Source organism: Podarcis erhardii (assembly GCF_964252035.2).
Source record: "Podarcis erhardii genome assembly, chromosome: 4".
Lineage (NCBI taxonomy): Eukaryota > Metazoa > Chordata > Lepidosauria > Squamata > Lacertidae > Podarcis > Podarcis erhardii.
Genome location: NC_138508.1, coordinates 96,939,884 through 96,964,054, shown reverse-complemented (window position 1 = coordinate 96,964,054; position 24,171 = coordinate 96,939,884). Strand labels below are relative to the sequence as shown.

Sequence of the window (24,171 nt, the reverse complement as noted above, 5' to 3'; positions counted from 1 at the left end):
AACATTTTTAAAAAGTTAAATATCTTTGCACCGTTAACTATATTAATTAGCATAGAAGAAGCATCTTCAATTACAAAAGCAGGATTTTTAAAAAGCTTTTAAGGGAATATAGTTGAAGATGAAACTGTGTTAGGAAAGGCGGAAAGTTGCTTTGCAATCACTACATGTGGAAATGAAATGGCTAAAATACTGAAATTATTTTTGTAAAATTAATAATACAAGAAAATTCAGTTAACATTAAAAATTATTTTGCATCTCGGAAAAGCTACATGCAAAGCAAAAGGTGAAAGGTCAAAGTACCAGGTCTACAGTTGCTTCGAGAGGTCGCTTCATTGCTTTGGCAGTCGACTGAGTCTTTTAATAACAGGCAGCGAGCACATGATGGCAGTGGGCCAATGGGATTCAAGCGAATTAACATACAGGTAAACAGCAAGCAGAGGTGCATCATGGGAACGGCATTGCATTGTGGATAGGTGAGAAGGAAAAAAATATTCTGAATGCAATATACAACATACAAAACACTAGGCATGCACAACAACAAAAATGTTTTGTTTTCTAAAGAAATGAATATTACATCTCGAATTAGTACTGAAGCAAAAAATGCATCTACTGTACCTTAGTTAAAAGCATATAAGAGAGTAAAATATAGATGTTTGAAATTTAGGAAAGTTGATTAAAACAGCAGCTTGCAGACACCCTTAAGCATTTATAAGCACCAGTAAGCTTGAATGCTACATAGGAAAGCATTATTTTAGGGGGGGAGGTGTTCCTAAAAGAATTTTTGATAAGTTAGTTATGCCATGTTAAAAAGCACAAGTTAATCTCCAAATGCTAACATTCAAATCTAAACAAGTGAAAATGTTTTTTTAAAACGATTTAATGGAATGAGCACATAAGAGGTTTACCATGTTATTAGGAACAGATCTTCTATTAGCGAAGTGTAAAATTTTAAATCTGTTTTAATTTTAAAATCTATTTCCTTTTTTTTTTGGTGTATTTAGTAAATGTTATTTAGGATAATTAACTTATCAGCAAATTCAGCACGGGCCTTGTTCTTTTTCTATGCTGGGAACAACAGCTTAAAGTTTTTTTCCAGTGAACTTACCGCACAAAGCAGAGAAAAACTGCACATTATTTTGAATTAGTACTTTCTATGTTGTTTTTTTCCACCTTTAGTCAAATAATCTATATACCAATACCAAGTTTTATTAAAACATAGTAATGGAAAACACTGCTCATTGCGAGTCAGAAGTTTTATTTTATGATCAAAGCAGAAATGGCAACACTGCATTGTATAATATTTTAAAGACATTACGTCCTGTGTAAGAACAAAAAGCATATGAAACTGCCTTCCACAAAGCCGTATCATTTATCCATCTACTCTGCTATTTTTTACCCTGTGTAGCAGTGGCTTTCCAGAGTCTCCTTTACCAGCCTTACTAATGCTGAACTGGAGGTTCTTGGGACCTCTTCCGTACAAGTTTGGACCATCAATATTTCTAAGTAACAAATAGGGGTGGGCTTGACTACACTTCCAATAAATGTCTGCGAAGTTTTTCTTCTAAGCTAAAATTTTGAACTCTCATTTACACTCTCAGCACAATAGGTTTCTCCTCTGGAGACAACGGTATTCGGGGGTCATATTTTCTTGTTGTGGCGCCACACTTGGAACATGAAGAAAGCCTGATCTTTGAAGCATTGCCAGCACATAACCCTCCAAAGAGAATGGAGTCACTCAAAGATCATACTTATATACAAACAAAAAAGGGAAGAGGCTCAAGTTTGAGTCTCTGGGTGCTTGGAAATGGTTGTTGCTGCATTTGTACGACTGTATGTGTTTATTATTCTTAGTACTTAAGAACGTTTTGAATGACATTTTAAGCGGCAATCAAAAAAAGTTGTGTGTGCATGTTTAGGAAACCCTCCAACCTTGCTTCTTAAGACAGCTGTCCCAGCAAGGGAGATCTATGAACAGAAACAGGCTAAGATGTAATTAGTCAATGGACATGTTGATGCACATCCGAATTTGTATTCTTGTGCTCATCTGAGTCCACTGAAATGAATGTGTCTCTTCACAGAGGTGGAAATGCATAGCCATACCACTAGCTGTTGCGTACGATTGGTTGCACGTGACAAGGTGTTGATCAAGGGCAATGATGGCCACAGAAGCTAAGAAACAAGTAAGGTAGCTTCTGGGCTCCTAACCAAAGATAAAATTATGTTCTTGACCCTAAGAAGTAAAGGATATAACTGCTAGGCCAATGATTCTGCATTCCTATAGTCATCAATGGAACACACCATCCTTTTCAAATGTTCAGTTTGAACACTGGCTTATGTATATTTAAAAGGAGGTTCAGTTCCTATGTGCTCCAGAGGCATTTTCGCTCTGAGCCACATTCACACCCAAACCCTAAACTGCTTTTTAAGTTAAACAAACATTAGAATAACTCTGATGCTTTAAGATTATTCTGGTGCGCTGTGAACATACACTGAAGTGGGAGACATCCTCCTTTCTCCCTCTAAAACATGCGTATTCTTTGACCTTGAAATATTTCTGTTCTCTTGGTAAGCATACCAAGTCTTTGCAGAAGGCTGGCTTTCATTAAGTAAATTCTGTAGTGTGCTGTATTTCTCATACCGCATACAGTAGAAGTCTTAAATATTTGCCCAGTGCCAGGAATGAAGACAATGCCTCTTTGACCTGTGTGTGGAGTCAGCTTATCTTCCAGATAGGAAAATTCTGCTTCTACTGATACTAATTTGCTACCAATATAAAAGTTTTCAGGATGATAAGTACCCACATTCCAGAAGTAGTGAGAAAAGTGTGAGGGCTAAACCAGCTCTTTCAGCACTTCTTTTGAACTAAAAGAAGCCACTTCTGGAAAGATACTTTCTCTAGCCATCAGTATGACATTCCTGGCAGTCTTAAAAACAGCAGCAGAGTGTGTCATGTGGTTAGCTCTGTATGCACCTGAGCACTTTCAGTGTACAGCGGGCACTTTCAGCATTCCTTTTTTAAAACTCAGCACAGTGCAATGAGCTTTATCAGAAGCCTGAGTGTACCTGCACAAACCCTTCTATGCACTTAAGAGTTGTTCTTGGAACTGTGCAAAAATGCTGTGGCAAGTCAGTGTATTAAGCTATCCATCAACATTCTGAGATAACAGTGTGTTCTTTTAAATTTTTACTTTAAAGAAAAATGAGGCGTCAGTTCAAACAATCATGGTGGTAAGTGATGGCATGCCGAGGACATTGAAGTCTGCCACGTCCAAGTGCAATCCCCATTTGGAAATTTTCTGTAGGAGATCTCAACCCATAGCAATTCACAAGATGCCACACTGGTTTGTGCATGTTCACCATGTTACCTCCACATCAAACTAGTAAGGTGAATAGATCCTAAATAGGGTAACCTAAGGCCCGGGGGCCGGATGCAGCCCAATCACCTTCTCAATCCGGCCCACGGGCGGTCTGGGAAGCAGCGTGTTTTTACATGAGTAGAATGTGTCCTTTTATTTAAAATGCATCTCTGGGTTATTTGTGGGGCCTGCCTGGTGTTTTTACATGAGTAGAATGTGTGTATTTATTTAAATTGCATCTCTGGGTTATTTGTGGGGCATAGGAATTCATTCATATATTTTTTTCAAAATATTGAGGGACGGTGGACCGGCCCACGGCTGAAAAAGGTTGCTGACCCCTGCCCTAAATGCACATAAATTTAGGATTCTATTCTCTCCAGTCCTCAATACCCGCATATATAAAGCATTTTTTCCTCTTCTCCCTTGCTAGCCTTCATTTAACAAGTTTTATATACTGCTTAATCAAAAAGCAACACTTCCAGTCACTAAGAAAACAGCAAACAACTTATCAGAGACTCCTATACAGCTACATCAAGACTATGGGTCGCAGAAACTACTATGCAAATGTTAACTGCATGTTGCTGTTAGACGAGCATATCCAAATTTCTGAAGATCCAAATAGACTCCTCACCCAGCCATTCCTAAAAAAAGCCGTCCTAAACAATGGCAAATAGGGCATTAAGTACGCTGTTCTCCAAAAAGATGCCTATTGTGCTAAAGGTACAAAGTGAAAAAGGACCTTGGATCACTGGATTATTTCATTAGATCAACATTCATAAATTAATAGAAGACCATATTCTGGTAAAGGCTTTAAGCTAAATTACACTCTTAAAAGCAAGGCTGGCTTCACAAAAGCGGTAATTACGGATCCTGCATTCTTGCACTTACCATCACTGTAGCAGCTGCAGCAGCTGCCTGAGCAGCCACTGCAGCCTGGTTGGCTTGGTGCTGAGCAGCTTTGATTTTGGCCTGCAAGTGAGCAGGAGGGTGAAAATATTTGCATTTCTCCCTCATGCAGCGCCCCTTTATGTAATCCATACAAACAGTTACGGTGTTGTCATTTGTATCAATCATTGTGCTGTCTGCAGGATGTGCAAAGCGGCAGTCAGTTTCGCCCCGTGCACAGTTTCCTCGCTGGAACTCCCTGCAAACCTGGTGCGCAAAACAATACTCATTATGCATACTAGATCAGGAGGGGTGGGGTGGGGTAGTTGCATATACTGAACAAGAGAAGACATTCAAAAATGTAACTCCCAAAGGCTCGAGACCAAATGGCCTCCAGTGCTTTTCAAACCAAACTTCCAACTTCAACCTACAACCGCTCTGCAACTTATGTATCCTCAGGCACACAGGTCTGGATCATAAGATAACTTAAGGCAAGGAAGTTCACTGAAGGAATGCTTCCTGTCTCCTTCTTCCCCCTTCAGCCACCTGCTTCCCCTGAAAAGTCTTCCTTCTCTAGGAGCCGGTTTAAATAATGTGGCCTGGTGGCTCTTGGAGAAGAGGGGAATTGGCTAAAACGGGACTTGAATGCTAGGGTAAGTTATCAGAAGGAAGTTCACAGAAAGAAAATGTCTCATTCCTTGTTTTCACCCAGCCCCCAGCTGCTATCTCCCGTTGTTCTGGACCTCTCGCTTCAAATTAGCCCTTTCCCCATTTCCATCTCTGTTACATTGCCCTTTCCTCCTTCGCTGCAGGATACTTTTCCTGCCTTTGGCTCACCCCAACTTAGCGAAACTCACAACCCGCAAGATGAAGACCAGCAGCCTAGATTTTCCTTGTACCTGCCTGCAATCACCTTTGGGGCATTAGGAGAATTGGGTATTTTAACCCTTAATGCTTCCTCACAAATCTATAAAGTCGCTAAGTGTGGTTTGAGACGTACATGCACCTTCAAAAACACAAGCAAATCTTGCTCTTCTGCCCCTTGTTTATAGTGTCAGCAGAGCTGGTTAGTGGTAGGGCTCACACAGCAGCCGTATTGTCTGCCATCAGGAAGAGAGCAAAATGATGGAACCCTCGCTTCCGACTTAGCATAGAGCACTCCTGCTATCCCTCTGGCCCATTCTGTGCTAGTTTTCGTGTGTTACAATGTTGGGATAGTAGCTCAGCTTTCCCAAAACACATTGTTTTCTTTTCATTCAAACTGGTAGGTAACTTAGGACAAGCAAACAATTGTGCATGTTTAGTTGGTAGCAGACCTATAAATAGCTGGTGCGCAGAGTCTCTCCCTGGGTTTATGTTCTGGATTTATTAGGTCCTTTCCGTGTAAAACTGCTAACAGCCTCAAACCCACGCCATATAAAAACACAGCAGCAGTAATATAATGATGTAATTACTTCTGTACTCCTGTTACTCTGAGCTGATCTCTGCTGTAGTATCTGCAATGCCTCTGCTCAGCGGTAACTAAGGTTAGGGAACTGCTTCACTGCACTAACCCCGCCCCCCCCAATTTTTCCAGAATCCTAACATATGAAGTACGCATCAGCATAATGGTGCTCACCATACCTCTAGCTTATCGGTCCTGAGGAGTTTCTGGGTCGTGGTTGAACCAGGGACTGAGACAGGGGGGCTTCCAGGAACAATGACAGGCTGCGTGGGGACAATTTCAGTAGGAACTAATCCAACCCCAGGAGTGACGGGTGTTAAATATGGTGCAAAGCTAAGTGCTGTGTTGGATCCTATTGTTGGCCCTACAGGAAATGAGTGCTGAGGAAAGGGAGGGAGAGAGAGAGAGAGAGAGAGAGAGAGAGAGATGAAAAACAAACATGTAAATCCTATGGGCAAACATGGTTCTGTATTAAAAACAATAAGGGTCAAAATTGACTGCAATTTCCATCCAGATGCACCACTTTTTAGGAGAACCACAACTACACTGGCCAGCTTCCAGAACGCTGCTCCAGACTTTGCAGGGAACTTTGAAAAAAAGAATTTCTCTTGTTAAGATATAAACTGAGTCGACGTTCATGTATCCAGAGCCTACAGTGATGGATAACTCACATGCCAGACAAACACTGCCGCAATAAACAAGTTCATATCAGGGAAGCAGCTTGCCCACAGAGAATTATGACAAACGTCAATATGGTTCTACCCTGCATGGACTGTTTACAGCCTCCTCAGCACCTGAATCTGGACTTAGACAATTTGCAAGGGGTGTGTGAGTGCAGGTGGGTGGGTTTTAATTATTTCATTAAAAAGAAATAGTAAAATACAACCAAGCAGGTCCTAAAAGTCAGTGTTCATTACAGAGTCAAATGATTGCCAGGGTGGAAAGACTATGCTGCTGAATTTGGTCAAAAATAGCATGGGAGAACAGCGAAGCTTCCAGACATCTGATCAGTTTCTTGAAGCGGGGGAATGATTTAACCATGCGAGACTGAAATATGTGGTTGTAGTTTGAAATTATGGACCTGAGGCTGCTCAAAGAAAACACGGGATAGTATGTGTTATGTATGAGGGCTCACTATGCAAATAGATGGGTGTTTCCAAACACATATCATTTCATTGTTTTCAAGTGACTCACCAGTCTGAAAAGCATTTGTGATTGTGTTTAGAATATATTACGTGCTGCTGAGGTAGCTTCCGCTACAGGCCTCAGCCTCAAAGGAAAAACATGGCTTAGCCTCCATAAATTAGACCAAAAGGGATAACCAAAACAGACATTAAGAAGCAGAAAAATTGAAGTTTACATTTTATAACTGGCTCAATATGAGGAGTTCTTAAGTCATTTTTGTGTGGGAGGATATATGAGTACTGCACATAAACGCATAAGGATAAAAGACGGAAAAAGGCAGCACAATCAACCAGTAAATGGCTGGGTGATTTTACATCAGTAAAATTAACTAAACTATAAACCTGCAAATCCAGTTGAAGGCATATATTGGGCATGATCCTTCTGGAAAACAGTGAGGGGTACGCAATACTGTTTCAGGAAAAGGAAACCTGTCCAGATAATGTTAAACTCAAAATCCAAAAAAATTTCAGCCAGCATGACTTGCTCCCAAGTGTGACTGCAGAGTATAACCATCTGCATAACCCTTCTGAAGTCCAAAAAACAAATCTGAAGCACAGTTTGTTATACATTATGGTATGGCCTACTTCTAGTCGGACTAAAGAAGGGTAATTAGAAACTGTCAGTTACAGATTAGGAAATTCATAGGTATTATCTGAACCTATAAAAGAATAGCATGCACCTGAAACTGTGATGACAAAAATGCTAAAGGACAATCAACAAGAATGCTAAACAAAAAGCTGCAAGTTCATAATATGATTTCCACATTATAGGTTAAACTTTCAGAACAAAGCCATTCTAGAATAATAACACCCCCCCAATAGCCCTGCCTTTAATGAAGAATGCATACAAATTATGTTATATAAAAATAATTTTATAAACTATCCAAATATAGCTCTACAGCTCAGACTTTCACTTATTGGCCTAATAATCAATAAGCTGCCTAGTCCTGAAACTGAAACGTTTCAAAACAGCTGCACAAATCTATTTATGTATATATAGATATAGATATATATGAATTTAATTTACAAAACCTAGATATATATCTATACACATATAGATATATATGAATTTAATTTACAAAACTGATCTAGGCATTTTATTTCAGAACTTCACAACAGCAATATTGTAATAACTACATAAGTTAAGGTGGAAATGTTAAAGTGCTTGAAATGCATTTGTCAGTTTATCTGGAAATGACTTGTAAAGGTAATACAGACAACTCTTTTGTTAAAGGTACTTACCATTGGCTGAAGAGGCGTTCCTGGAAACATAAATTGCATCTGCTGTGCAAGCATTGCTGCTGCAGTTTTCTGTTGGATCAGGTTGTTCCTTCCATTAATTTCTAGCTGCGTTTTCAAATGTGTTGGTGGATGAAGATATTTGCAGTTCTCCCTTGTGCAACGGCTCTGAAAAATGTGAAAATATTACTCAGTTCTGGAAATTTAACTATAGTCTAGTGTTATCACAAAAGCATCTGCAATGGTTGGCCTTTTTCCAAGGCATTACGTCCCTATCCTAAAAATACTGAGCATTCCATTGAAATCAATGGGAAGTATTTGTATGTAGCATCTTTAGTATTGTGGTCCGATTATTAACAGCCTTGCAAAATAATACTTCGGCAGTTAGGTGGAGCCTTGGTGCTGCCCTCTGTGGATGGAATGAAGGGAGAAGTTGAAGGTTTAGGAGATCGTATCCAACGCAAAAAGGCACAGAGGCATGCCCTGCTCTATTTCCAAACACACTCCATGACATATGCCACGAGACTGGACGTAGTGCTCACAGAACTGCATTTCTCAGCCACACTGCAAGAGCTTCAATGGGGGAGACTCTAGAGCAGCAGTTCTCAACCTGTGGGTCCCCAGATGTTGTTGGACTACAACACCCATCATCCCTGAGCTCTGGCCTTGCTAGCTAGGGGTGATGGGAGTTGTAGTCCAACAACATCTGGGGATGCACAGGTTGAGAAAGGCTGCTCTAGAGTCTAGCTCCAGGCTCAATCCCACCCCAGGACACATCTCAGGGTGGGCTAATTACATTGCCAAGAGAGAGAGAGAAAAGGCCAATATAGAAAATAGGGACCACTTTTTATATGAGGCAGTAACTTGGCCATACAGAAGTGAGAAGGACGGGTTGTTAAGGCCTCTTAAAGACCCTCGAGTGCCCTGCAATGGAGAAGGGTCAAGAGGCATTCTCCCAGGACCAACCTTTGCTTGACACCATTCTCCTCCTTCCATCAGATGTGATGAGAACTACCATTATTACAGTCTTCCATTCACCCACCCGTTTGGATATTCAATAAAGCTACTGCCTACTTCATGAGATAAACCATAAATGTCCATACTATCTTAACGGACAGATATTCACAGTTCAAAAAGTAACAACGTACACATGACATAATAGTTTGGATCCAAAGGTCCAAAGCAGAACTCTCCACTCTTCCAGAAGCCAGTGTGATGTTGTGGTTAGAGAAACGGAGGTTCAAATTCTCACTAAACCCAGAAGCTCTTTAGGTGATGACAAGTCTCTCTCTCTCTGTCTGTCTATATTATTTTATAGGGTTGTTGTGAGGACTAAATGGAGGGGGTGAGGAAAACCAGATATATACTGCCCTGAGCTTACTGGAAGAAAGGTAGGATAGCAATGTAGTAAATAAATAAGTAGTAAAAATCTGCAGAGACTGCTGCTAAATTACAGCCCCCTCTGAAAACTTTAGAGCTGCTTCAGTTTACAGAAAGGCCACCTGGGATGTAACTCATTATGCCACATTTGAAATGTTTGATCTCAAAAGGAGACAGCCCTTTGTTTTGATTTGTTCAACAATAAGAAACAGGCTTCATTTTAATGGCTGTGTGTAGACAATCCTATCTCAGCTTAATAAGCTTTATATAAATGAGATATAAATGAGCTTTTTGTCTGTGCATGCAGACCCTTCACAGCTTGGGGAATCAAACCAGGAAGTCTTTAATGAACCATGTTTTCTGTTTTGTGCAAACAGGGAAGCTATGGTTACCAGACCTGGGCCAAGACAGGATATTAAGCCAAATTCAAACAGTGGATTAACATCCTGGCTGGTTCTGAAGTCAGGTTTCCCAATTTGGGCAAAATGAGAAACAATGGTTAATTAGAGACTTAACGGTTTGAATGTCTGCACTGCAAAGAAAAGAGTGAAGGGGCTGTGTGCACAACTAAAAAGGCCAAGATACAGTTGTTAGAACTGAGCCATTCTATTTGATAAGAGAGGAAGGGATTCAATTTTTCGTATGTAGACTTCCATTTGTTTTGTTACATTAGTCTCAGATTTCAATTTAACACAGTTATTTTACATTTGATCAAGTTAAAAAATAAAAAAACAGCATCCCTTCTTACATCCAGACAGAAAACCTGTTTGTTTTTTGTTTGTTTTGAAAATAGGGAGATTTTCTACTGCTGACAAATGGGGTGACATTTCCCCTAGAGATCACATACAGAGCATCCTTCCTCTGATTCCGCCCCCCCCCCCCCGTCTCTAGAACTACCCAGTGCAGTTCTAACCTTACAAAATATCTGCTATTTTTTCTTAAATCCATATATAATCATTACCTCCTACAAGCCTAAGCATAACACATTATTGACACTAAATAAATGTTTAGAAGCTGGACCCCAATGTACTTTGCAAACTGCGAAGAAATCCTGTTTGTTTCAACTGTCTTTTAATAGGTACAGTCAAACCTCAGTTGTTGAATGCAATCCATTCCGGAAGCCCGTTCAGCTTCCAAAACGTTCGACGACTGAGGCGCAGCTTACGATTGGTTGCAAGAACTTCTTGCACTCAAGTGGACGATGCGTCAGACACTCAGATTCTGAAAAATGTTCAAATACTGGAACACTTACTTCCGGATTTGGGGCGTTCGGGAGCCGAAACGTACAGTAACGGAGGCATTCGAGAACCGAGGTTTCACTGTTTTGTGTAACTTAACGTGTTTTTCTGTACTGTAATGTCTGCTGCATGATTATTTTTTTAAAAAAATAAATATTAAAGATTTTCTTGGTTTACAAAAGCACATGCATTGTCTCTTTTTCAGGTTGTTTTTTTACAGATCAGTTACATTTGTTGTGAGACTTTAGTGTTGAATAACTTGGGAAGAAAGGGGGGGGGAGAGACACATACACTAAAGTAGAAAAATATAAGCTTTACCACCCCACCCAACCTTTGTATAATGTTTGTGATGGAAGAAGTCTTCTATCTGGTCAGGTGAAAGTCGGTTTATAACAGACACTGGGGAACCCTAACTGACAGCTGGGGAGGGGCTGGAGAAGGAACTCCCAGTATGCAAAAGAAGGAGAGGAGGTATGCAAATTCTGGTTGGTGGGTAGCAGATTTAGAATTCTTAGTTGGATAGTGTGATTGGCTGGAGCTGGATGTGGGGTGGAGTTGGAAGAAATGCATATATGGCTAGGTGCTAGTCAGGATAAATCAGTGTAGGTTGGTGCTTGGTCCTTGTGGTGGACAGCCAGAAGATGAAAAACAGATCCTATGTTTGAAAACGTGACCGAACAAGGGCTTTTGCCAAAGTCCTCAGTCACACTGTTAGTAAGGCTTAACTGGAGTGGAGTCAAATACCAAGGCAACTGAGCAGAAGATTTTTAATACTGTAACAGATTACATCCTCCAAGTTGTCTTGGTTAGTATTTCAAGTTCCAGTAACAAGTTAGAAAAGCGTATAAGAATTTAAGGAGATAGAACTATATTAAAGTAACCACATAAGCTGTGTACTACATAATCTTGTAAGAAATAAACATTAATATCATAGTTAAGTATAGCAACTATACCAGATTGGCTTTGAAGCACGTCTATATCCCACTGGGCTATTAAGGACAGAGGTGGAATTAAATGGTGGCAGAAGTATGGGTTTAAGAAAACCATTGGAATAGAAGTTGGGTTTTGTTAATAAAGTAAGGTAACCCCCCCCCTTTCCTCCACACAACACTATAATAAAGCCATCTGCATACTATAGTGAACATAAATTATAATTAATAAATTATCTGTTTCTGTTACATATGTTAATCCCATCCTTTTGCACTAATTACATAAATGGAAACTCAATTACTAAAGTACAAGTACAGCAGAGGAAATTAAAAGGACCTAAATTCTATTATTCTGACCATCTAACCATCCATAAAACCTGCCTGCTTGAGACCACGGCCTCTCCTTTGCTGGAGAACAGGTCAAATTCTTCAGATCTGGGAACTAACTAGACAACACTGCTAATTGGAGAAATGGAAATAGGTGGTTATTAAGCAACTGGCCTGCAGAACAAGATGTGTTAAGAACGTATCAAGAAGGTCACCCAGGGCAGGATCCAGCCAAAGTTAAGTATTATTTTAAGCACTGATGATTTCAATAGGAATTAAATATGCTAAACTCTGGCTGGAAAGTCAATACCAATGGCTTACATATTACAGTCTCTCTGAGGCAAGGTCTACACTTTTACTAAATATGCCCCAAGTGCCTGGCACAATGCGAGTCTGATATCACCAACTGTCTCTAAGCTTTACTGTATTATGAACAATATACAGAGGCTTTATTTTATTAGTAGGCTTCATCCTTCATTGTCCAACCAGAAAAGTGGTTTTCCTAGAAAAGGGCAAAAAGCAACAATCTTGCAAAGCATTCAAGTAGACGGATGAAAATTCCACCACTATACAAAGGCACATTCTCTTATCTCTGTGTGAGGCTGGCTGGCTGGGTTTCATTGCTTAATGATACTGCCAGAGCTGCAACTGTGCCATTAACCATGCATGTGTTTAGGGGGGCAGGATTTCCCAATGAGAGGGCAGCATGATAAAACATTTCCAGTTGCTTGGGAAGGTGACAAAAAATTATGGGGAGCAGATGAAAAATAAACGAAGAACTTCATTTGCCAAGTCATTCATGAATCTTGATAAAGCAGAGCTTGAGGGGATTAAAGAAAATAAAAGACAGTCCAGGTTCCATTCACATTTATAGCTGAAATGAAAACCTCACACGCCAAGGCAGAGTTTGCACGCATCCTGTATTATTCCTGCAAAAAATACATTAAAGCAGGGTCTGCCGGTGTAAACATGGCTTATTGGGAATGACCTTAGAGGCTGTGGGGAGGGGAAATTTGTCGTCTTCGACCAGGATTCTCCTTCTCCTCCTTTGAGACTGCAAGTAACTCACTCTGCCATGGGGTAAACAAGCACAATACTTTCATTATCCACCTCTCTCACCTTTACAAGATCTAACCTGCAGTCTAGCATAACAGATCCGCCTGTTGGGTGGACCGGGTATTGCTGCTCCTCCCAGCCTCAGTCAGCCTTCCTTCCAACCTCTCCAGGTGATGGAGCTGCCTGTCAGCTTCATCCTTCTCAGTCTCATTGCTGCTGTTATACAAATCATTGCTGGGAAGGGTGGGGTGGGGGGAACTGGAATGTGCTGGCTCTGACTCTCATCAAGTACAATGGTACTTCTGGATGCGAATGGGGATCCGTTCCAGAGACCCGTTCACATCCTGAGCAGAACACAACCCGTGCCTGCGCGTGCCGCGATTCGCCGCTTCTGCGCATGCGTGGGACGTCATTTTGAGCATCTGCGCATGCCTTAAAACCTGGAAGTAACCCGTTCCTTTACTTCCGGGTTGCCACGGAGCGCAACCTGAAAACGCTCAACCTGAAGCGACTTTAACCCGAGATACGACTGTAATCTTCTTGGTTACTTGAGTTCTACAACTTTTGTGGATCCTCCCTTTAGGAGAGCCTGCAGAACTAGAGCCTCATCATCAGATGAGTCACCCAGAGTGGATGGGGAAACCCTGCCAGATGAGCGGGGTATTATTATTATTATTATTATTATTATTATTATTATTATTAGGTGCTATGCAGAAATACACACCAAGAATGGTAAGGGAATCAGGAAAGCTAGTCAAAATATGATTAACAAAATTAATCTGTCTCTGGCAATATCTGCAAAGCCGCCTAGCAGAAAAGTCAATAGGTGGCAATTATTCTGAATAGACAACCCAAAGCAAATACTAGCTTAGTTCAGAAATCTGATTTCACTTGATCGAATTCTGGCATTCAAAAGGGATATTTTTACATTCAGGATGATCACAGCATTGTAATACACAGCAAATGCATATTTGTAATTATCTCCATGCCACAGTCCCAACCACTTATAACAAAGATGACTGAGTTACTTGTTTCAAGCTTTTCTTTCTGACATGTACCTCATACCATGATTAAAATCACCATGGCACTTCAGATCTGAGTTGATCTGAAAGATATTTAGGTTAAAAATATAACAGAGCTTAAACTGTGCTCTATCATTAGTCCTTTTCAAGTTTAAGATTTTTCCATAATGCTTTTCAAACGACATGTATTCTAAAAATAACTGATTTACTTGAGTGAAGTCTTTTTCTTTTTCTGTCTTATATCAGTGTGTGACAGTAAAATTATGATGGATAAGTAGCATTTTGTCTGAAGAAAATTCACACAGCCAGATCACTAGGCAACATCTGAGCTGGAGGGCAGAAAGAAACAACCCTACTTTGGTTAGGATTTCAAGTTTACTTTATTAAAAGAAATTAATAATTGTATGTGGCTCTTCCTTGAGGAAAGGGGATGAACAGCTCTCATCAACATGTCACTGCAAATGATTGCTACAGATTATTCCTATCAACAGAGATGTCTGAAATTAATTTTATACATACAAGGATCTACAAATTAGAACTGGACTTGCAAATCTGGTAGCTAGCTGTGATGTCAAATCCTGTCAGAATTTTAGTGATCCTCACTTCTAAGCCAGGATGTTAAGGATCACATCTTAAATAGCAGCTAGTTTATTTAGGACTTTATTAAGTAATTGCTGCTTTCAAAATTTAGGTTGCAATCCTACCTCCCTATGTTGACAACAAGAAGGTAGTAACAACGAAGCAGTCATCTCTCCACCAGCAGAGGTGAGAACTGATACGAAGGTCTCTGCTGCCAACAGTAGTCAGTGGAAGCCACAAAATGGGATGTTTGGGCGCAAGGTCATGGAGACTTTGGACCAGCGACAGCAATGAAAAGGAGGGAAAGCCTCTCATCACTTACCAGGGCTTCAGTTGGGGTGGTATAACCATCATTCTGCACCGCCCCAGCCCTTCAGTATTGATTTGCCCTGGTGCAATCCTATACATGAGGGGCTGCCATCCCAGAACCCATGAAAGCTTTCAGGGTGCTCCTAAAGATGCCCCAGTTTCATGTTTTAAAAAAGTATTTTTCAAAGTGTGTGTGTGTGTGTGTGTATACTGCACCTCAGAAGCTAATTCCAGACCCAGCTCTAGCCCTCTTGCCCCTAGAAAGTGACTCTCACCATGTGAGACTAGTAACAACACCCCACTGGAAATCTCAAGAGATGAGGTATAACAATATATGGATGTAGTTCTCAGAACATCTGACTTACCACCATTAAGTTATTCAAGGGGGGACTGACCTTGATTTGTTTGATAAAGAATGGTATCCCTTTTTAAGTGTCTTAATGAAGGGGGGAGGTTTAGACAGCCTTCAGCCATTCTTGACAGGAGAATTTGAAAATTCAGCAACATTGCTTGGGCTCTTAGGTGTACAGTGGTGCCTTGGGTTAAGTACTTAATTTGTTCCGGAGGTCCGTACTTAACCTGAAACTGTTCTTAACCTGAAGCACCACTTTAGCTAATGGGGCCTCCTGCTGCTGCCACGCCGCTGGAGCACGATTTCTGTTCTCATCCTGAAGCAAAGTTCTTAACCTGAAGCACTATTTCTAGGTTAGCGGAGTCTGTAACCTGAAGCATATGTAACCCAAGGTACCACTGTATTTGTACAAGAGACTTAACATCTTATGTTGTATTCCATTGCACCAAAGTTGTTCTTGATTTTTGTGTGTTGTTACTGATAAACAGATTCATAATAAAGGTAAAGGTACCCCTGCCCGTACGGGCCAGTCGTGTCCGACTCTAGGGTTGCGCGCCCATCTCACTTAAGAGGCCGGGGGCCAGCGCTGTCCGAAGACACTTCTGGGTCACGTGGCCAGCGTGACAAGCTGCATCTGGCGACCCAGCGCAGCACACGGAAACGCCGTTTACCTTCCCGCTAGTAAGCGGTCCCTATTTATCTACTTGCACCCGGGGGTGCTTTCGAACTGCTAGGTTGGCAGGCGCTGGGACCGAGCAACGGGAGCGCACCCCGCCGCAGGGATTCGAACCGCCGACCTGACGATCGGCAAGTCCTAGGCGCTGAGGTTTTCCCGCGTCCCAGCAGGTCCCATATCTAAAATAATAATAATAAAGTTTTTAGCCCACTAGGAAAGCAAGTTATAGGGCAAAATGTGCATATACCTTCTGATTTCTGCAAAACGAGAGTGGTGTGACTACCTCGTATATTTTTCCTGGTACTGATGAATGCTCTCTGTTGTTAATAGACAGCACCAGCATTAATGTTTGTATGTGTGATCTCCATTATCAGGACCAGCAGGACACAGCGGACTTCCCACAAGAAGCATAAAGAAGGGGACGGTTGCCCCTCTCTAATTTTGTATTATGCCCCCCCCCACGACACAACAGCCATTTTGTGACTGGCACCCCATCACTTGTTCAAAATTTGAAATTTCCACACTAGTTCTTGAAAGTTGGCAACTCCTACTGTAAAGGTTTACTCAAAATACACACTTTCAATGGAGTTTACTGTAAAGGAGGATTCATGGGGTGGTTTTTAAATATGTAACCGCAATGATATGCACTGTCAGTCAAAAACCTAAAAATTTTACTCCTGGGTGTCTTCCCTTTGTAATCATGAATAGATCAGTACAGTGGTACCTCTGGATACAAATGGGATCCGTTCCGGAGACCCGTTCACATCATGAAGTAAACACAACTCGCATCTGCACGTTCACAGGTCGCAATTCACCACTTCCACGCGTAATGTCATTTTGACCGTCTGCGCATGCGCAAGCAGCAAAACCCAGAAGTAACGTGTTCCGTACTTCCGGGTCGCCGTGGAGCGCAACCTGAAAGCACTCAACCTGAAACAACTTCAACCCAAGGTATGACTGTAGTTCTAAATTAGAAATTCCTGGCTCATAATATTTCTAGCATTCCCAGATAAATCAACAAGTCTCATATCTAATTGTTTGTATAATAATAATAATAATAATAATAATAATAATAATAATAATAATATAAAAATACATTTTATTTATACCCCGCCCTTCCCAGCCAAGACTGGGTTCAGGGCAGCTAACAACCAATAAAAAACAAGTTGACTGAAATGCAACTTAAAAAACAAGATTAAAATACAACATTAAAACATTACAATGCAGCCTCATCACAGGAGGAGAAAGGAAAAAGAAAGAGGGTGAGGGAATCAAATTGACTCCAAGCCAAAGGCCAGGCAGAACAACTCTGTCTTACAGGCCCTGTGGAAAGAAATCAGATCCTCCAGGGCCCTGGTCTCCCACCAGGCTGGAGCCAGTGTTGAAAAGGCCCTGGCTCTGGTTGAGGCTAATCTAACTTAGGGCCCGGGACCAGAGCCAGGGCCTTTTCAACACTGGCTCCAGCCTGGTGGAGCGCTCTGTCTCATGAGACCAGGGCACGGAGGGTGTTGCTATTTATAGACATTAAGGTCCTCCGTGGGGCATACCAGGAGAGGACATCACACATTTTTTCCTGGCATTTTTATTCCCCATTTCTACTCTCTCTGTTTCCCACTAGTTCAAAGTGAGTGGCACTAAATCTTGATTCTTCAAAGCTATAATCCTTAACACACTTACTAGAGGGGAAAATCCCCAATAAACACAGGGGTGCTTACTTCCAAGCAAGCATGAGCAGGATTGTACTGTAAATCAATTACTGTCTAATAATTAGGAAACTGCGCTGAATGGATTATATAATTTCTCTTAATGAACATTCAGCTTTTAAAAATGTACAATCCCAAAGTTAAAAAGGAGAAGCAAACAAACATATTGTATTTTGTGGTTCTCTTTAAACAACCAAATATATTACAAGTTGTACACTTAATTGCTCATTTCAATGTAAGATGACAGACTCCTCTGTTAGCGGAAGGCTACAATTTGAAACAAATCTATAATTACTAAGACAAGCTATTACAAGCCTGTGAATGTGTCTTTATATCTTGATGTTTCTACTTCAAGGAGATGCTACAGCTGCAAAAACAAAAAATCCCCGAAAACCTGAAAAACAAAACCCAGTCCTACTAAATATGTTGGTAAATATCATTGGTCGACCTATTCTTCCAATTATAAGGGTGAGTGTTGTTGGTTTTTTGGGGGTGGAGGAGACGGATTTAAAAGGAGGTCTGAACACAATACAGTGGTGCCTCCCAAAACGAAATTAATCCGTTCCGCGATTCTCTTCGTCTAGCGGTTTTTTCGTCTTGCAAAGCAAGCCCATTGACAGCTTAGCGGATTAGCGCTATTAGCGGCTTTTAGCGGCTTATCGGATCAGCTGATAAGCGGCTTAGCGGCTTAGAAAAAGGGGGGGGAGGGGAAAAAGTCGGAAAAACTCGCAAGACATTTTCGTCTTGCGAAGCAAGCCCATAGGGAAATTCGTTTTGCGAAGCGCCTCCAAAACGGAAAACCCTTTCGTCTAGCGGGTTTTCCGTCTTGCGAGGCGTTCGTCTTGCGGGGCACCACTGTACAAACATGCTAAATTCAAACATCTTAAAGCAAAGTCATTTACAACTGACTCCATGACCCTCATTCAAGCATAATGAGAAGATCTCTCTATCTATATACAGAAGTAGTGCATTATTATGGTAACTAGAGAAGGAACAGGGACTAGAAAATCATCAAAAGTATTGTGATCCAGCCCCTAGGTCCAAGAAGCCAATCTCTATTCATTCAGAATAACCCATGAACAGAATCCAGTTTTATACCCTGCAGCTACCTCAGCAGTCAGATGAGCTCTTAAAAAATTATTTTAAAAAATACATTATTCTCTGAAAAGAATGTGAACTCTTCTTCTGGGATTGACATGTGTCTTTTTTTTTTTCCAAAATATTTTTTATTAATTTTACAGAATACAGAGATTACAGAAAAGAAAAACAGATAAAAGAAAAAGAGTATAAAAGTTTCAAATTTCCGTAATCCTTTTATCAAATCTACTGGACTTCCCCACATCCTCCAGACCTTGCATTATTTATAATACAAAATTCAGCAATTTGTCATCTTATTTCATAACTTATTGTATCTTTCAATTTATCATGTTATCGAATTCCAAATATTGTACACCAATTCTTATATATTTTAATTAAAACACAATAAAATTATTTCCTAATTCCACCTCAAATTTCTTGTACCTTAATTTTCATTTCACCTAATTGCTATTGCTGGGGCTAAGATTTCCTAAAAGGTGCATTTTCTTAGCATTCATACAACTTATAATGTTTGGGATTGACATGTGTCTAAAGAACAACAAGCAGAAGCCCATGCTTTCAAATCAAATCACAGTGCAATCCTATAGAGGCATACTCAAAAGTAGTGTCATTAAGTTCAGTGAGGCTTGCTCTCAGAGCATGTAAGTATAGAGAACTCTGTAAGTTTGTGGAGGCATTTAGAGGGTGGATAACAGATTGAGACTGAATCTCGACAAGGCAGAAGTACCGGGGACAGCAAGTGGGCAGGTGTGGAGGACTCCATGGAACTATGCCCCTAGGACCGGGTACGCAGCCTGTGGTCATTTTGGACTCACAGCTGTCCATGGAGGCGCAGGCCAATTACGTGTCCAGGGTGGTTGTCTAGCAGCTCCCGGAAACTACAATTAATCCAGAATGCAGCAGCTAGACTGGTGACCAGGAGTGGTCGCCAAGACTATATAACACTGGTCCTGAAAGACCTACATTGGCTCCCAGTACATTTTTGAGCACAATTCAAAGTGTTGGTGAGGACCTTTAAAGCCCTAAACAGAATTAGCCCTGTATATCTGAAGGAGCATCTCTACCGCCCCCCCCCCCATTGTTCAGCGCAGCTGGAAAGAGAGGTCCAGTTTTCAGAGCCTTCTGGTGGTTTCTTCATTGTAAGAAATGAAATTACAGGGAACCAGGCAGAGGGCCTTCTTCGTAGTGGCGCCTGCTCTGTAGAATGCTCTCCCCTCAGATGTCAAAGAGAGACACAGTTATGCAACTTTCCGTAGTCATCAGGATGTTTTTAATGCCTGATGTTTCATTATGTTCTATTAGATTTTGTTGGAAACTGCCCGGAGTGGCTTGGGCAACTCAGACAGATGTGTGTGGTACAAGTAATAAATTATTATTATTATTATTATTATTATTATTATTATTATGTTGTTGTTGTTGTTGTTGTTGTTGTTGTTGTTGTTGTTGTTGTTGTTGTTGTTGCCCAGAGTGGCTTGGGCAACTCAGACAGATGGGTGTGGTACAAGTAATAAATTATTATTATTATTTGTTGTTGTTCTGATGTACAACCAACTTTAGAAAATATCTGACTAGTAAAAATGAAGTTTGATTTAAATCATTTTAAAGCAGGATTTTTCTTATTTATATAGCATGAAAGCCTTAAAAAGGGGGGGTTATTAGATTATAAGAATCCAAGGGAAGCTGCACTTGCTTAAATCATTTTTATGTGATTATTAAATTCAAAAAATTCTAACGACATATATACATTAATGGGGTCTGAACTGGTGATGACTGGCCAGGAAAGAGATACTGGGGTTGTGGTCACTACACATTAGGGAGTATTAGGAAAGAGGTTGGGGGGGGGGAATGCTAATATTGTAATGCCATTATACAAATGTATGATGCAATTGCAGTTGCAGTGCTGGTTCAAATCTCACCCCTGCCATGAATCTACTATGTGTCCTTAGGCATGACATTCTCTTTCAGCAACAGTCCATTCATCTGAAATACGGGGAAAATAGTGCTTGCACACCTTGCAGAGTCAGAAGGATTACAACCACAGAAAGCACGTGAAGCACTGTGAACAAGTGAAAACGCTTTACAACAATTAAGTATTGTTATACTACAGCCTGATTTAAACGGTACCTTTTAAAATTACAACCAAGGTTTTTGCCATCTCCCTTAGTAAAAATGAATACTGGGGAGGAGGGGTGTTTGATGCTACTGTTCATCATTTACTTAAAGGTATCTGGCTAGGCTGCATTAAATCTGTTTTAGCAGCAAAGAGATAATATCAGATCCAGTATCAACTTTAAACATTAATAGGCCATGCACATCAGATATGCTCTATTATAGGGATGGCAACATGGTGGTGTTCCCCATTGGAACTGAGATATGTATTTGCTAAGTTTAGTATTAGTACCTTGCTCTCAGGCAGAGAACACTCGGGCACAGGGCTAGCTATTGGTGTGACTTGTGCTTCTAGGTAACAATTCTTAAGGAACATGATGCATTGAAGTTCCAGACAATTTAAGTCTCAAACATTTTCGGCCAATTTTATGCGTATGGAATGGAAAAATTAGCATGCACGTTTTCTTCAAATATTTATCTCATTATAATCCATGTGATCACTCGAGTATTGATCTGGATTACAGTGGTGCCCCGCAAGACGAATGCCTCGCAAGACGGAAAACCCGCTAGACGAAAGGGTTTTCCGTTTTGGAGGCACTTCGCTAAACGAATTTCTCTATGGGCTTGCTTCGCAAGACGAAAATGTCTTGCGAGTTCCTGCGGGGTTTTTTTCCTCCCCCCCCCTTTTTCTAAGCCGCTAAGCCGCTTATCAGCTGATCCGCTAAGCCGATAAGCCGCTAAAAGCCGATAAGCCGCTAAAAGCCGATAAACCGCTAATAGCGCTAATCCGCTAAGCTGTCAATGGGCTTGCTTTGCAAGACGAAAAAACCGCTAGACGAAGAGAATCGCGGAACGGATTCTTTTCGTCTTGCGAGGCACCACTGTAAATGGCTGAAGAGTGGAGGGCCACAATTTTAGATCTGGGATTAGTTACTGTTGAACTCCTGTCACCCCTAGGTAAGATATAAACATTATGTATGTATTCATATTCTGGTACAGAAAACAGGTGTCTTTAAAACAGACAAGGTGCATATTTCAGGGATCAGATACATTCAGATCCTCACAGTTCCCATGTCCCAGAAGCATCAGTCTATAAAATAGGTTGATGGCATCAGCTCTAGTTCTCCTTTTTGCATCTCAGAAAAGTGAGGTGTTCAGACTGTTGAATCACTGTCTGGGATAGGCAATGGGATGGGTGAAGGCTATTAAACAGAAACTCAATCCTGACAAGATGGAAGTTCCATTATTTCATTTAAGGCATTCATGCCCCACTTTTCACCATATGTCCAAAAGTGGCTATGGGCAAGGGGTACATCTGGTCAAGTAGATGGTGTTCAGCCTGTTCTGAATTGATTTGCACTCCCCCTAAAATGATCAGGTTCCTAGGTACGGCCCAAGTGACCTCTCTTCATGAAGCACCTTTTCATCAGCTTCAGCTTATGAAGAGATAACCCAGCCACTGTTATCCAATGAAGCTGTCTTTCAAAACTGCACAGAAACTTGGTTCAAAATACAGCCTCTAGGTTTATAAAGGCCAGTTATGAGGCAGAAATATTTCAAAATATTGCATTTTTAAAATTATTATGCAACACCCCCTACAAACATGATTGATTATAATGTTAAAGAAAAACAAAAACACCTAGCATCTTGCCAGTCAATACAGCCAACAAATATTAATGTGAAATATGGGTAGTAATGTTAAGCTGTCTTTTGCTTTGGCCCTGGTTATTCAATAATTTGGACCACCTCATGGTGATTCTTCCATTCCTATTCTCCCTTTGTGGAGCTTTCTTGTTGATGGATCTTCATGCGTTCATACTTTTAATGAACCGCACCCAAACAAACACTAGCCCTTAGACAGTGGCTAAATCCCAAAAAAATGATGCATATTTGCAATAATGCTTCCCCACTGGAAAATTACAGAGATGATGATATACTATGTCTTTGGCTTCACTGCAAGCCTTCCTTCTAAGCTGACTTTTGGATTAGTGTTTAATTCTGCTGAAAACTGTCTAAGGCTATTGCCCATATGTATGTGTGGTAATTCTCTTCTGAAAGTTTGCAAATATAATATTATATCAGAAATGTTAACTTGATATACCTGGAATATAACTTTTGGCAGGAGAACGGCGTAAAGGAGGAGTGAGGTGGCAGAAAAGTTGGCGTGATGAAAACACACCACTGGCTCTGCTGGTGCATCTACACTGTGCCAACTTCCTGTAAGCAATAGTGACCCACCTAACAGGACATCAGTGTAGCATCTCTGCTACACCCAGCGGGTCATTTCTGCTAGTAACCACTGAGAATCTGAAGCAAATTTGGCCAAGTGATTAGTATCACAGTTAAGGGTTTCATGAAGATGGAATAAAAGTTGTAAAAATATATGGCCATCAAAATGCTTTCAATTAGGAATTTCCTTTTCTCTAGAACCCTGATACTTTCATACACATGCTCTGCTGCAGCCCCTCTGGGGTTATGTCTCTTGTAAATATGAACTAGAAGGAGAGCAGATTCTGAGCAGCAGGCAAGAAGTTTTCATCCCCTAATCATTTTACAGTTCTCCACCTTGTTCGTTCATTCAGCTTGGAGGGAGGTGCCTTATCTTTTATTGAGATTGAGTACAGAGACTGAGATGTTGTGATTTGCCACAAATCACCAAGTGAGTTAATGACAGAGTGGTTTGGGGCAGCTGTGCTTGCTGTTCCCATATCTGTCCAATCAGACAAAAAGCAACTGATAGGTGGGTCAAATTTCTGACAAAAAAAGAAGGGTGCTGGTGGGAGCTGAACTTTCCACACCATCATTGTGAGAAGTGACAGGTGTCTCTCCCCTTTCTTTCTTTCTTACTTACCTTCACTGCACTACCTGTGAATAAGGGCAGATCCACGAAGAAACAAATGTCTTTGCTTCCATCATGCTGAGTTTGTCTCTGTGCTGCGACTTGCGAACAAGCCTCCCAGCCCCCAGGGTCATCATGCAAACTTGCTTACATAAAAATTTAAGCAAAGATAACTCTGCTTGTATGAAAAGCATGGCAATGGTGACCCTCACACACCTTCAGTCACTTGGACTCCTGTTCCTGCTGCTAAATATTTAACTGCACATAGCGCCAAGTCTTCCTTGGTATGATACAAATTCACAAAACAGTTGACAACAGACACGCAATACAGCGATGGAGGAGAGGTCAGGGACTGACAGTGAATAATGGGGATGAGCAAGTCTGATGTTAGGAGCTAACCTAGGAGTGGGTTATGGTAGCGAGGCAAGTTGCGTTGGACGTAAAAT

At 40.9% G+C, this 24,171-nt stretch overlaps 1 protein-coding gene across 15 annotated transcripts in view; it reads right to left on the bottom strand.

The window, feature by feature from the left end:
- The window catches only part of MBNL2 (muscleblind like splicing regulator 2), a 77,836-nt gene that overhangs the window by 30,605 nt on the left and 23,060 nt on the right, over positions 1-24,171 (bottom strand). For 6 of the 15 annotated variants that reach the window (XM_081858240.1, XM_081858251.1, XM_081858250.1 and 3 more), the window contains exons 3-6: positions 8,112-8,276; positions 5,865-6,065; positions 4,245-4,508; positions 301-354 (exon numbers count right to left, since the gene is read on the bottom strand). In XM_081858240.1, the coding sequence (XP_081714366.1) occupies positions 301-354; positions 4,245-4,508; positions 5,865-6,065; positions 8,112-8,276 (684 nt within the window). The remainder of the gene's footprint in view (positions 1-300; positions 355-4,244; positions 4,509-5,864; positions 6,066-8,111; positions 8,277-24,171) is intronic. The other 9 variants (XM_081858252.1, XM_081858254.1, XM_081858253.1 and 6 more) reach the window with 3 other exon arrangements.